This window comes from Anthonomus grandis, unplaced genomic scaffold (assembly GCF_022605725.1).
Source record: "Anthonomus grandis grandis unplaced genomic scaffold, icAntGran1.3 ctg00000319.1, whole genome shotgun sequence".
Classification (NCBI taxonomy): domain Eukaryota; kingdom Metazoa; phylum Arthropoda; class Insecta; order Coleoptera; family Curculionidae; genus Anthonomus; species Anthonomus grandis.
The window spans coordinates 44,549-57,066 of record NW_026088459.1 but is presented as its reverse complement, the minus strand read 5'-3'; the positions used below and the strand labels follow the sequence as shown (position 1 = coordinate 57,066).

Sequence of the window (12,518 nt, the reverse complement as noted above, 5' to 3'; positions counted from 1 at the left end):
TCACAGCGGTAAGACACAAGTTTTCGACAAATAAACATGCGCAATAGAGTAAAATGCGTTCGCGCAGAAACTTTTGATCGGTTTCAAATCAAAAGTTTGATGTTCTTGCACAAATTTCTGATTGTCATCTGACAGTCAGACTTGTTTTCGGATTTATTTCAAGCAAAGTGTCAGAGAATCGGTGTAGCCAGTCAACGCCGATGTTCGGAATATGAACATAACCTCTAAATTGTTGTTTGTGTTTTGTACTTGAAGAAGGTTATAAGGCCCAAAAATCAAAACTATTTTGATGAAACTGTATCCCAATTTATTAGAATAGAATTTCTCGACCATTTTAGAGTAAGCCCTGAAGTAGCAAATAATCACACTTTAACTCTATTAATAATGTACAGCTGTTTTAAAGTGGTAGTGTAAATTTTTGTTTGTTTATGTTTTATTTATTTTCCCATTGCCCACTGGCATAAAAAAGTGATGTTATTTTTCTTCTCCACTCAACCCGTATTTGATGTTCGCACAGAGGGTTTCAAATCGATCAGAAGTTGTAATATTTTAGGCAGGCGTATCAAGAATGGCTTGGAAACAGTTTCAAACTTGTAAGAAATTTGCAGTGAGAACAAACCTAATATCGTATCTGATCTGAATAGACATGTTTGCTATTTGAAAAATTCAATATTTTTGATATCCTGTTTGAGATTCTCATTGGCAATATAGTTACATGTATATTTGTTTATTGTCCAGTTACTAGGATCTTCTGATATGTTGACAGAATCTTCTTTTTGTGCTAAAGTTGAGCCAGGACTACATCTATTTTCTGGCTTAGAAAATGTAGTCGGTGGTTCCAGATAGGCTTCAGGTAAATCTACAGAATTAGAGGAAGAATCTTCCTGTGCTTCCTGATCGTCCTGCTCCTGTGTATCCGAGTTCGTTCGGGACCGTCGACAGTCTATCGGGCCGGAGACTGGTGACGTCACATTAGTGGCCGTGTATTGCAGCTTTGCCCCGTTTAATTAACACACAGAGCGGCGTCGAAAATATATTTAAATTTAAATATCTCGGAAACAATTACTCGTAGTAAGTTGAAGTAAAAATTATTGGACATGGAATATTTTTAGCCATAAATTTAAAAAGTTACTTTTTATTTTTAAGCCTTACAGTATGAAAATGAACATATCTCACAATTGCCTAGGATAAAATTATGTTAAAACAAGATAATTATTAGACACGTTTTATTTCAAATAATATATTTTCCGGAAAAAAATAACACAAAATATTATACACAAACCTATTTAAAGTGTTTGTACAAAAAGAAAAATATATAGGTAACAAAAAAATAATTTATAAATATACTTAATTAATATCTAAACAAAAATCATAAACAAGCAGCCTCTTCAGTACATTTTCGAATTCTCTTTTTTTCCAACTTCGGATTTTCCATAAAAGTTTTCCAACTTTCTCTTTTTTTTTAATAAATCTTCCTCGATAATATTATTTTTGGCCTTGCTATAATTATTTAAAAGGATATTTGAAAAGGTGTTAATACATTTTTTATTAAGTCTTGATAAGTTGTTACCACAGTCACAAATGAATTTATCCATTTCAAAATTTGCTACCTCCAGTTTTTTACCGCAAGTGTTATAAAAATGATTTTGTAGGAAAATTCAGTGAAATTTAAAAATGTCTTTGAGTATCTTTTAGAAATAATAGTTTAAAACAAAGTGTACATGTTTATAATTATGTTATTAAAATAATCTTTAGTATACTTAAGTCATATCTTAAATCATTATCAGATATGCTTATTTCGTTATACAACAAAGAATCATTAAATGTATTAATAATAGTATTAGTAGTGGTACTGTTAATCACTGATGCTTTGAGTGTTGAATTATCGGTTGTATGTAAAAATTCTTTCAAAACGAATTTTCCATTTGGGCCCCAAAATGCTCACTGTGCAGTATTATTGCAATAGTAATATTTAAAAAAGAGGCGCGATGCGCGATTTCCGCCGGCCACTAGTGTGACGCAATCATTGTGGAGGGGATACAGTCTCCGGCCCGATATACTGGCGACGGTCCCGGTTCGTTAGTTTCGTAAACATGTCTTTTTTCCATTTAGGGGTGTTTTCTTTCGTTTTCTTTTTTTCCTCTGTTAAATATTTGTATTGGTTTCCAGATAGTCGTTTGCGTCTATCACTCATTTTTGCTGCCTATTGGACCTAATATAATATAAAGCTGTTTTATACCTATTTGCCACTAGGATTTTAAAAGAATTTAAAACTATTAAGCCAAAGCATATCTGCAACTACGCTGCATCGAAAACAAAACAGAAGCAATTTCGGACAATCCATTAGCTTTTTTCAGAATTCTGGAGCCTGTCAATTTTATTTGCAACCTCCTAGGAGAGGGTGGCATCAATTCTAATTTCTAAATTTAAAAAAAAAAATACAATTTATAATTTGTTTTACTAATGTAATAATTTGAAATAGAAAGATAGAAACAGTTCTTACTTAATTACATGTTTTAGTTTTTACCACATGTCAAAAATGCTAAATGATCTTTTTTTATCTCACTTATAAAATAGTCCTAAAGTCTAAAGCTTTACTTTTTTTTTAAGTCCCTTAAAAAAAAAATTAACGTATTGCCCAAAGTCGCTTCTGTTCTAATTTTGATGCGCCACTTTGTATTAATAATAATGTATATTTATTTAGCAAAAATGTGCTACATATATAAATAAAATATGATATTGTCTAAAAATACATTATACAATTAAATTATTATAACGTTGCATTCCACTTCATTTTCGAAATATCAACAATCGATGTTACTGCTGATGATGCATCACAAGCTCGGCTCGTATTTATTTTTCGAGCATGTCATGACCCATGTTTTCGATAATAGTTTATTTCTATAATAGTTTTATAGGTCGACCCATGCTAAATAGGGCATCTCGGTTTCCTGGTTTTCCTTTCTTCTGTTAATAAAAGTATGCACAAAAATAATTTAAAAATATCTATTAGAAATAAAAGGATTAGTACCAGTCCCTAAATTCACCCTCTGTTCTATTAGTTGACAATATGATCTGAATTTAAAATCCCTTTTAAACTTGAAAACAAAGAATTAAAAAAAGCGTGATGTTCTATTTTAGTGATAACGGGAAACAAACGCAGAAAATATTTTTATTTTCTAAAAAATTCGAAACTATAAGACTTTGTATTAACGTATGTTGGTATGGCTTAAAAGATTCAAAATTGTCTGTTCTATCACCTTACCAAGATTGTACATCGACCCTTTAAATACTCCGTTTAATTGCATTATCTATTAATTGCATTTCTCTTAGACGCCTTAACAAACTACAAATACGCAATGAATATAAGTTGTATATTTCAAACACTGAAAAGAATATTTCTGCGGATCCATCTAGCTTTTGGAATTTTATTGGTTCTAGTAAGGCTGGTACCAGGATTCCTGGTATGATAAGGCTACCCGATGACGTGGTCATTAAAGACCCACAAGACATAGTTGATGCTTTTGCACTGTTATTTGATGAGGCATTTATACAATCAAATATCATTAACCATTCATCGACGTCTGATAATATGCCTTACTTTAACATTTCCCACATTGATGCTTCCCAGATTATTTTGGCTAGTAAAAAACTCAAAAATAGGTTAACATCTGGTGTAGACGGTGTACCTAGCTTCTTGGTTAAAGATTGCATTGGTGTCCTGGCTGATCCGCTGACCTATATTTTCAACTTAATACTGTCAACAGAATAGATTCCTGAAATTTGGAAGACTGCTAAAATAATACCTATTTTAAAAGCTGGGGACTCAAATCGTGAACTACAGGCCAATCTCATTACTCCGTAACTTCTCAAAACTTTTCGAAATTATCCTGAATCGGTCGCTATTTAGTCACGCAAAAGAACTCATCTCTGTACAGATCATCTCAGTACTACAGGGCTCGAACCTGAATCCGCTCCTGTTTAGTTTTTTTATATGACTCTGAATTTATATTCGTTCCACACTTCAACAACATAGTCAAGTCAGCTCTGAGAAGGCTTGGGTTCATAATTAGAAGTTGTCAGAGATGTACTTTGGAATCTACATTAAGACTGTTTTTCTGTTGCTTTATGAGATCAAAACTGGAGTCTGGCTGCATTATATGGAACCTCGAATCTGTTAGATTTGCTAAGTTTTTGGCCTTCAGACAGGATGGCATAGATCCAGTTAGAGGGTTTGATCATCGGCAACTATTGGAACGCTTCAATCTACATCTATTACGTCTCAGAAGAATGATCTTCTCTGTAAAATTCCTGCATGGGTTACTGAATGGATTAATTGACAGTCCTGTACTTCTTTCTGGTGTACGTTTCATGGTGCCTAGGCTTAATGCTAGACATCTCCTAACAATCTTTCTACCAAGGCCTCATACTAACATCCTGTTGAAATCGCCGCTATATACAATATGCGCTACATTTAATCGGATCTGTCACATGTGTGATATAAATTTCTATCTGGTTCAAGTGATTGTCGATATCTTGGTGGATCATTACTCTTGAGATTAAGACCCATGTGTTTAAGTTATAGTTAGTAGGTATATTGCAGTTAATTTAATTTAATTATGTTGAATATGTGATTATCTTGTTAAACTTTTATAACTGGCTTTTTATATCATATTAATAGTTATTTGTTCTAATTTTTTGGATAACTTTTAAGATTGTAACTTTACTCTTTTATTTTTTTAGGTTTGTTTTTTGTTTTTTTTTTTCTTTAAACTATATTTTTCATTGTTTTGCAACTGTTTCCTGTTATTGTCCAAGTTGCCTGTTGGAAATAAAGATATTATTATTATTATGAATGTTAAATATTTTATCACTATCAATGTATTCCTTATCATTATTTAATTATATTTATTTAAAGTTAACCACATACATAACATGTGTAACAAATCAACTCTTTTTTTTTAGGTTTTTGACAGTGCAATTCAACTAAACCAACTATCACTCCTACAAGATTGGGTGGTTTTCAGCCTTTCCAATTTTACGCAATCCTTCTCCAACATGGCAGTTTGGAGTCTTACGTGCTTTTTCATTAGTGCGAGTCCGAATTTGTGGCTAAAAGCATATTTTCCTTACGTCCAAAGTAGAGTGGGAAGGTATGAGTACGAAGACAAAAAAATATTTTGTATAGCAGGGGCCGATTTTTATAACAATCTAACCAGTGATAACCAAAGGAAAGCGTTTGTTGATAGTTTTATGAAAGTTAAGGATCATACTGATATGCCTTTTTCGGATTTATTGAATTCTTTATAATAATAAAACAAAAAGGCGTTATTGTTGATATTAGATTGTGGTAAGAGAACAAGTCACGAATAATACGATGATGTCGCAGAAAATATTAAGTAAGGGAAATGTACCAATGTTCGGATAGTTAAGGAGAAAACTCAACTTTAAAATTCTCTACAAGTGTCAAAAGGTCATAATTAGATTTAAAATACAAAAAACAAATTGAAAACACGAATGTGACCATGAAAATGACACGAATTGACCCAATAGATGGACGTAATATATTCTTTATTTTGTTAAAATAACTGCATAATAATTACTTTTATTACATCAGAGAATAAATAAATAACATATATATGTATCTACAAAAATTAAAAATAAAATGTTCTAAATACAAAAGAATATTACAATTAAGACATTTATTTAGGCATCACACATCACCGGTAAAAACATTATTAATATGCATAGCTGAAACCTAAAGTTTTTTATTTGTGGAACAAGGTAAAATCCTGTTTTGTTTAAAATCTTTGGCTCTTTAATAACTGTTATTATATTTTCTTTTAGCCATTTCCACTTGGAACTATTGGCTTTTATTGCCTTAACTTTATATGCATTTTCTTTTCTTTTGATCTCTAAGACAGACCCTCGAAAATATGCTGCATTGTATTTGACTATTGTCAATTTGAATGTCGGCTTTAGTAGCCGTTAAACACTTAGATGTTGTATTCTTTTTATTGGATGTCATTATATCTATCTTGAGTAGGGGAAATTGTTGTACCTTGGGTCTTTTTTGTTTTTTTATTTTTATACATTCTAGAAATATATATTTATGAAATTTATTCCATACATTAGTTATACTAGCTCTTTGCATACGTAATTTGGGTTTTTAAACATAATTTTAACTTACCAGTTTTTTGAAAAAGACGTTTTAGCTGGGCCTTAAAAGATGACCCAAGGTACAAACGAGTAATGTAGGGGAGAGGGCCCTAAGATGACGAACTTAAGGTTTGCGGTCCAATTAAAACTCTATTTTCTTACCAATAAATGTTTTTTTTTTTAAACAGGGCATATAATATTTAAGTGACTAATCAATATTTGAGTCTGTTTTAATTGAAATTTGCACTTTGTGGCTGGTAATTTATTTGGGGAAAAAAATGTAATTATCGTCATCTTACACGCGGTTGCTGACAAGATGACGAACGTTTGTGGGTAAGTTGACGAATATAGTAAAAAGGCAATAAAACAATACATTTAAACATTTTAACGATTTATTTTTATAAAATAAACAAATACTAAAAGCAAGGAAAGTCAAAAATATTAAAAAAATCTAAGGGCGAACACAAAATTTCAAATTGTAACTTAATTTTAAACACGACAAAAATCGCACACCCACACTTTGGCTTTTGCTTCTTTCAAATTAAGTCCAGTGCATTCTGCGTGTGCCCACTTGGTGCATATATTACAACGAAACCAAAGCTCATTATGTTTGCCCTCATCTTCACAAAAAATGCACAGTCTGTCATCTTCTTCAACCTCTTCGTCCATGTCATCATTACTATCCACCACAGCTACATCTACAGAACTATCAGATGACTCAAATACTTGGCGCTTTACACTTCTGCTTTTATTTTGTTTATTTGCTTTACTATTTTTTTCTTGAACCGATATGCTGCTTATTTTTTTGATTTTTTTCTTCGGCGGGGCTTTTATTTGTTGTTTCTTCTCTTTTTCAAGTTTTTCATTGTGCTTTTGTTCTAAAGCATCTTTAACGGGCGTGCTAGAAATTATAAGTGATGGTAGCTTTTGGGCAAAGGAGGTAATCCCGACTCGATTGTCGGGCTCTGATGGCATTTTTTATCAGAAGTTTCTAATGGTTTTTCAATATTATCTGCCTCTATCTGCTCTTTGTTTGGAGTTATTGACTCTGGCGTGCGCTGAGCACCAGATGTGGAAGGCACAAGTTCCTCAATTAATTTTGGTTCAGCGTCAATTTCCCTTTCTGTCGTTTGAGCAGTTTCAAAGTCAATGTCCGTAAAAATGTCGGAATCAAACCCTAGCTGTGACCGCGAATGGGATAAATTTGCTGTATTTTGAAAAAAACCTTCGATTTTTCAAGAGTTCTTATTTTGCCCCGCACAAGAATCAGAGAAAAGACGAAGTGCCTTAGGCTCCCATTCTCTTTGCTCTTTAATTATTTTTTGTTCCAAAATTTGCAGATAATTTAATAACGCAGAAGCTACTTCGTTAGCTCCTTTTCCAGCTTGTGTCTCTAGTCATGTGTACAGCGATACTTTATTTTTATCTATTTGAGTGTTATTAGTCATAATGCAGAGATTATAAAGCCACACTTGCCTTAAGTAAAAAACCTCTCCTTGGATGGAGAGTTTTGGTATGGGTTGGTTTTGCTGCATATCAAAAGTGATGTCAATTTCATTTTCATTTTTTTGTTTCATTACCTCAAAGAATCTTTTTGCATTTGGTTTTTTTTGGGTTCTAATATCATTTCTCTTTTCCAAATCTTTTTCCACTTTCACTTTAATCAATAGTTCCTTGCAAGTTGAACAAGTGTCACTGTGGGGAGAGCCAAATCCCAGATTAAATTGCCCATAGAAAACTTTTTTAAATTTACTCATGGAGCATATTTTTTTTTTTTTTTAGTATATTGCTCCTTACAGAAACGTTCGTATATTTTGGACAAATTTAACTCAGGTGGCAGGTAAGCTCGGGTGCATTTCTTGCGACTATAATGACTATCCCTACACTTATATTTTTTTATGTGATTAATGACATCTGCAGTCACCTTCCTTCCATCTTCTTTGGTTGTGTTACCCCCTCTTTGTTCTTTGGGTGTTTGGCCAGTTTCCAAAAACAGACGAGCTATTCGTGCAAGCCGGTCCCTCGATACACCTAAATGAAATAAAACGTTATTAAATACAGTTATTGTTGCGTGGATAGAAAGGATAGTACCTGTAATCGACTGAAACGATTTTGCACAAATCTGCAGTGGTTCATTACTACTCGTTTTTCTGATTTCGTACCTAACGGATAAATTTTTGGGACATCGTGCGGTATCAGGATTAACACGGTGCCGCTTTGGTGCACTAACCTTCATATACTTGAGCAAAAATGCATCCTGCGATTGTTTGGTGCTATTTAGATACAAAAGCTTCCGAAAACCTAAAAAAAAATAAAACTAAAATAAGGCACTACTTTACATATAGAATAAAAACAAAGTAGCTTCCAAATCTTCGAGTGTCAGCATTGCTACTGAACAGTAGTGCTTCCTATTTAACTGCTCAGCATGTGAGCACACAATATGCAATACTCCCGCGTTCGCTTCCGTGTATCGAGTTGATTTTTTCCGCGGAATTTTTGGTTTGCGTCCTCCAGGCACTTCTACGACATTCGTTAAATATTCAGACATTTTTAAACTGCGTAACACATGTGCATCGGCTTGCTACTTATACCAAACTAAGATCAAAATAAACGATTATTAAACGAACCACGAAATGTAAATATATAATGCATCAAGTTCTATTTATGTATATATTTACCAATATGTACCGGATAAAGCGAGTTTTGATATATCCTATGGTTGGGATTAAGCGAGTTTTGCAAAAACCGACTTCTTCAATCGACTTCTCAATTTTGCACAATTTGGACAAAGCGAGTTTTGAAAAAACGGTCCTCTCTTACTTCAAACCCCTTCCGAATGTTGGATGTAGTAAATGCTTTTGGAAATGCCTGCAAGCTCAGCTACATCATAAATCATAATGGTTTGTCCAGGATGCATAATCATCCACTCTATAGGGGTGTAACGTAATCGGAATAATGTCATTTTCTTTGCAAAAATTAATAGCTGGGACATTCACATGGCTATCGTGATTGTCTAAGACTAGGATAACTGGATCTTTAATTGATGGTTTCACATGATTCTTGAAGTGATTTAAATACTGCAAAAACAATGTTTCGTTTGACCAACCGGACGGATTTGCACCTCCTATGGTTCCAAATGGACAACACTTCAGCATATGGGACTTACAATTTACTTTTGGAAATATCATCATTGGCGGGATGTGATTGCCAATTGCATTTATTGAGGCTATAAGTGTAACGTTTTGTTCTCGTTCTGCACAGGTTCTGGTGTGAAATTGCCGCGAGATAGGCCTTCTTTGTAATTCCTAATGAAGGTATTGTTTTATTAAAGGACGTTGATCGGGCCAAACTCGTCTCTCGCCTTCCGAAGAGACAAATCTGCATGTCTTTTAAGGAACTGCCTTAGCCATTCCTTTCCAGCTATCTTATTTTGGTCCCAAGAAGGCGGATGTAAATTATTATTTGCAATTGCATACTGGTATGCTAAGGTACGAACATCCATTTTAGTCAACCCATAATGCAGGCGTGCAGCAGTGAGAAGATAGGTTTTTAACTCAACCAACTTCTTTTCTATTAAAAAGCTGTTTCACATTATTGGCAGCAACATATAAAAATTCTGCAGCTCCCGAATTTCTGAAGGATTGTACGTGTCTGATAAGCGTAGTTTTGGATATGTTATAGCATCTTGCCGCTTCCCTAATTGATAACTCCCTACTTATACATTTATTAGCTGCTGCAATTATATTCTGCGAGTTTATATCTGAAATAAGAGAAAGTCTTTTAAGATATACCTATATAATTAAAATAAAAGTAAAAATTGTATTATTTTCAATAAGATTGTGCTTTGTAAGATTCCATCTAAAATAGCACCGTTCACCAAAATCGTCCACTAAAAATTTTCTGTCTAAGTAATCCATAAAATACTACTTCTAAGTAATATTAAGACTTACACAAATATATTTTTAAAAATTTACCTGAAATACTCACTCCAACGAGGGTACAGAAGGCAAAATTTGACCAGCTAAAAATTCTCTTAATTTTTAATCGTTTTTCAAGACACCATCACGGTACATCAAACAACCCGTCCAGACTCACCACGTGCACTAGTCAACTGCCGCAAGGTTATTATTGAAAGATGTAAAACCGTTGCCGCGCAATCGCATCATGAGTAAGCATGGTTGCCAGATTTAAAATAAAAAAGCAATTTCCAAAATAATCCCTTATTTCTATAATGGCTCCGTTTTACCGTACATAATTTGTTATTGATTGACTCTCTTGAAGTTATTTAATGTAGCTGCATATTTGTTATCTTAGTTATTACTCTTAAACTGCTTACTTAACCTCCTAAGATAAGTGACTACAAAAATATTATTTTTCTACTTATAAAAAAAACTTTAAGAATTTGTCCCTCTTAGAAAATTCTAAATTTCAATTTCAAAATTTGTTTTAAAATATGAAAGAAAAATTTGCATCAACTAACTAAATAAATAATTATTAAAAGAAAGAATTAGAAATTATTTAAGTTTTATAGTTGTTATCAAGGCTAATATTGTAAATGTATGTATTGTAACTATCATCTCTAATTATCGATTATACGCCTCTATGCGGTTTTAATAAAAATGGTTGTGATATTTTGTTTTTCGTAGTTAAGAAAATAATGTAAATCGCATTTATATAATTTAAAAATAATTTGTAAATAATGCAGAATAAGTTTAAAATAAATTATTTTTAACAATAATGTTACCTTGTAAAGGAATTTTCTTTTAATAAAATGTCATTAAATTCATGACTGCCTTGTGTTTCCTTCTATATAGGGTGTTACAGAATAAGATGCTGATTCTTAAGGATGTTAATGCTTAGGTGAATTTAAGAAGAAAAGTATTAATAAAGGTATGTCCTAAACCCCTTAACTTTTGAGCAACAGGGTGTTAAAATCTTAAGAAAAAAATCGTTAGATTAGAGCTAGATATGTTTCTAAGCCATATCATAAGCCATTTTCTTATGTACACTACCGCTCAAAAGTATTTGCCCACTGTTTTAAAGTTATAACTAAAAATAATAAACCCAATCAGTTATTCTTATGAAACGGTTTATTTATAACAAAATGAATATAAACAATACATTTTTCAATTAATTAAATTTAAGAAAATTAATTTTTGGATTCATCTAGATGTCCGCCTCGATTTTTAATAACAGCTTCACAGAGTTTTGGTAGTCTTCTAATTAATTTGTCTAAAATTTCCTGAGGTATCTTGTGCCACTCTTCTTGGATGATCCTCCACAAGTCTTCTTTTGATGTGGGGCATGATTTTCGCACTTATCTATCCAGTTCATCCCACAGTAATTCGATAGGATTGAGGTCCGGTGATTGTGGGGGCCATACCATAACTTTCAGAAGATGTTGCCTTTGTAATTGACCTAAATATTGCTTGCACAATTTCGACGTGTGCTCGGTCATTGCCATGTTAAAAGATGAAGTTTTCCCCAATTATTCGAGTACCAGAAGGAAGTACATTGTCACTTAAAATTGTTTTGTAACCCTCTTTTCGAAAAATTCCCTCTATTCTAATTAGATCGCCCACTGCAGATCCTCCGAAACAACCCCACACCATCACCGAACCACCACCGTGTTTAACTGAGGCCACCGTACAGTTCTCAGCGACCCTTTCATTGGCATAACGGCGAACAAAAACTCGCCTCTTCGTTCCAAAAACCTCGAATTTCGACTCGTCACTCCAGAGAACTTTCTTCCAGTCATCAATGGTGTATTCTTTGTGTGATTGGGCCCACTGTCTTTTCTTCTTATTAACATTCAGTAGCGGTTTTGATACAGCTAAACGTCCTTTAAGACCACCATTATAAAGTCGCCGTTTTACTGTCGAAACACTGACCGCTTTTTTACGCTCCTTGTTGATTTTTGCTGTGATTTCAGGGGCGGTAAGGCGTCTATTGGGTTTGCTTGTAATTATAATATTTAGTCCCTTCTCTGGTGAATTTCCTAACATTATAATCGACAGTCCGCCATGGAATTCCCAAATCCGTCGAAATTTGACGGTTAGTCTTTCCAGCCTTATGAAGTCCAATGATAATACCTTTTGTTTCTACCGATAACTCTTTTGTTTTAGCCATTTTAAAGAATGTTGAAAAACCAGCAAAGAAACGGTGACAATCGTCAGTAAGCAAGCGAAATTATTTACCAATGTTGTTAAGTCATATTTTTATTTAATCGAGGCATTTTTTAATTTTGTTAACTTCGGCAACGCCGCTTTTCTTTGTCATTATTCACGTGCGAAATGCGGCGAGAAAAAAGGGAGTCTTGGGTTGTACGTTAAGACGTTAAGGTGCTGCGTTGTTGCTCT

The 12,518-nt window shown here is 33.3% G+C and overlaps 1 protein-coding gene across 1 annotated transcript in view; it reads left to right on the top strand.

The window, feature by feature from the left end:
- The window catches only part of LOC126749565 (huntingtin-like), a 158,727-nt gene extending 147,859 nt beyond the window's left edge, over window positions 1-10,868 (top strand). Inside the window, exon 33 of the mRNA XM_050459281.1 lies at window positions 4,966-10,868. Coding sequence (XP_050315238.1) covers window positions 4,966-5,310 — 345 coding nt within the window. The 3' untranslated portion in view covers window positions 5,311-10,868. The remainder of the gene's footprint in view (window positions 1-4,965) is intronic.
- The last annotated feature ends 1,650 nt before the right edge of the window (window positions 10,869-12,518 follow it).